The sequence below is a fragment of the Pelecanus crispus genome, chromosome 8 (assembly GCF_030463565.1).
Source record: "Pelecanus crispus isolate bPelCri1 chromosome 8, bPelCri1.pri, whole genome shotgun sequence".
NCBI classification, from domain to species: Eukaryota; Metazoa; Chordata; class Aves; order Pelecaniformes; family Pelecanidae; genus Pelecanus; species Pelecanus crispus.
The window spans coordinates 43,170,061-43,172,114 of record NC_134650.1 but is presented as its reverse complement, the minus strand read 5'-3'; the positions used below and the strand labels follow the sequence as shown (position 1 = coordinate 43,172,114).

At 78.7% G+C, this 2,054-nt stretch overlaps 1 protein-coding gene across 1 annotated transcript; it reads right to left on the bottom strand.

The window, feature by feature from the left end:
* Positions 1-678: 678 nt before the first annotated feature.
* Positions 679-1,641, bottom strand: PPP1R3E (protein phosphatase 1 regulatory subunit 3E). The gene has a single exon (XM_075715194.1). It carries the CDS (start codon positions 1,639-1,641, stop codon positions 679-681), a length of 963 nt encoding a protein of 320 aa, XP_075571309.1.
* Between the last annotated feature and the right edge of the window lie 413 nt (positions 1,642-2,054).

Sequence of the window (2,054 nt, the reverse complement as noted above, 5' to 3'; positions counted from 1 at the left end):
CCCCCGCACCTGTTCGCGCCTGCGGATCCCGGTCCTGAGCAGGGAATTCTGCAGGCCCCCCCGCACCTGTTCGCGCCTGCGGATCCCGGTGCTGAGCAGGGAATTCTGCAGGCCCCCCCGCACCTGTTCGCACCTGCGGATCCCGGTCCTGAGCAGGGAATTCTGCAGGCACCCCCGCACCTGTTCGCGCCTGCGGATCCCGGTCCTGAGCAGGGAATTCTGCAGGCCCCCCCGGCGCCCCGGAGCACCTGTTCGCACTTGCGGATCCCGGTGCTGAGCGGTGAATCTGCAGGCCCCCCGCCCCCCGGAGCCCGGCTGGGCAGGGCGGTGGCCCCTCCGGCTTCGCTGGCAGCCACAGCGCGCCGGGGAGCGGGGCGCAGGCCGCGCGTTGGCCACAGGCGCCCGGCCCCGCCGTGACAGCCCGGATGGGGTCCCCTCGGCACCGGCAGTGAAGCAGAAAACACCGACTGTCCGTCTGCGGAGGGAACCGGGCAGAGCGTCCCGCAGCGACTCGCGGAGCCGGCTGGAAACGAGGCCTGCGCCGGCGGCCGGGGAGCGCCGGGCCCCGCCGTGAGGGGGGCCCCGCCGTGAGGGGGGCCCCGCCGTGAGGGGGGCCCCGCCGCCCGCCGCCGCCTCGGCCCTGGGCGGGGGCAGGCGCGGCCCGGGCCCCGCGGCGCCTCAGATGAAGTGGACCCAGGCGGTGCTGTCGGGGTCCTGCGGCGGGCCGGCGGCGGGCGGGACGCGCTGGCGGCCCCGCAGCCGGTAGTTCGCGCCCTCGTTGTTGTCCCAGTACTCGGCGCCGGCGACGCGGTAGCGCACGGCGAACTCCAGCTCGGCGGCGGCGGCGCCCAGGGGCAGCAGGAAGGCGAAGCGGTCGGTGAGGCCGTCGGCCGGGCCGGGCGGCTGGTAGGCGGCGGGCGCCTCGGCGCAGCTGGCCCAGCGGTTGAGCGTGTAGCGCACCGACACGGCCTTCTCGTAGGCCAGGTTGAGGACGCGCACGGCGCCGCGCAGCCCCGCCGGCTCGGCCCGCACCCACTCCAGCCTCACCTTGTGCTGCCGCACCCGCTCCGCGAAGCCGGGGCTGGCGCCGGGCTGCGGCGGGAAGAGCGGCTCCAGCGGCGGCGGCGGCGGCCCGAACAGCACCGGCTCCAGGTCGCCCAGCGCCGGCGGCTTCCTGGTCTTGAAGAGGTCGGCGGGGCGCGGCGGCGCGGCGGGCGGCGGCACCCGCGGCAGGTCGGCCTCGCAGAAGTGGCGCACGGAGGTGAGCTCCAGGCCGAGGGAGTCGGCGAAGCGCACGGTCTTGCGGCGAGACGGGCTCTGCTGCGGCGCCGGCCGCAGGCTGCGGTCGCCGGGCGTGGGCAGCGACTTGGCGCGGCGGCGCTGCGTGGGGCTGGGGGGCACGGCGGGCAGCGAGGGCTCCCGCCCGCGGGCCGGCGGCTGCTTCTCGCCCGCCGGCTGCTTCTCGCCCGCCGCTTCCCGCACCGGGGGCGCGGGCGGGCCGTCGGCGTCGGGGCTGCAGCCGCCCTTGCACTGCTCGGCCAGGCTGCCATAGAGGCAGGCGCTGCAGCTGAAGTTGCGCGGCAGGTAGAGCCGGGGCGGCGGCGCGGGCACCGAGGTGTGCAGCGAGCCCGCCTTATCCATGGGCCGGCGCTGGCTCTGCCCGCTGCCCGGCGCTGGCTCTGCCGCTCCCCGGCGCAGGGCCCGCCGCCCAGCTGCACCCGCGCCCCGCCCGGCCGGCGCTGCTGCTCTCGGGCCGCGGCGGGCGGACGGCCAGGCGGTCTAGCGGCCGGGCCGCGGGCTCTGCCTCTCGCCGGGAGCCCCGGGCGGCGGCACGGCCTCGGCGCTGTCCCCGTCGCGGCCGGCCCCGGGGGACGCCGGCGGGTGCATGTGTCCGCGGGCGGCGGGACCGCGGCGCGCCGGCCGCTGCTGCTGAGGCGCCGGGCTCGGGCAGCCGAATGCGCCCCGAGTCATCCTTCCCCCGCCATGGCTCGGCTCGGCTCGGCTCGGCTCTGCCCGCCTCGGCGGCGTCCTCGCCGCCTTCCCTAAGCACACCC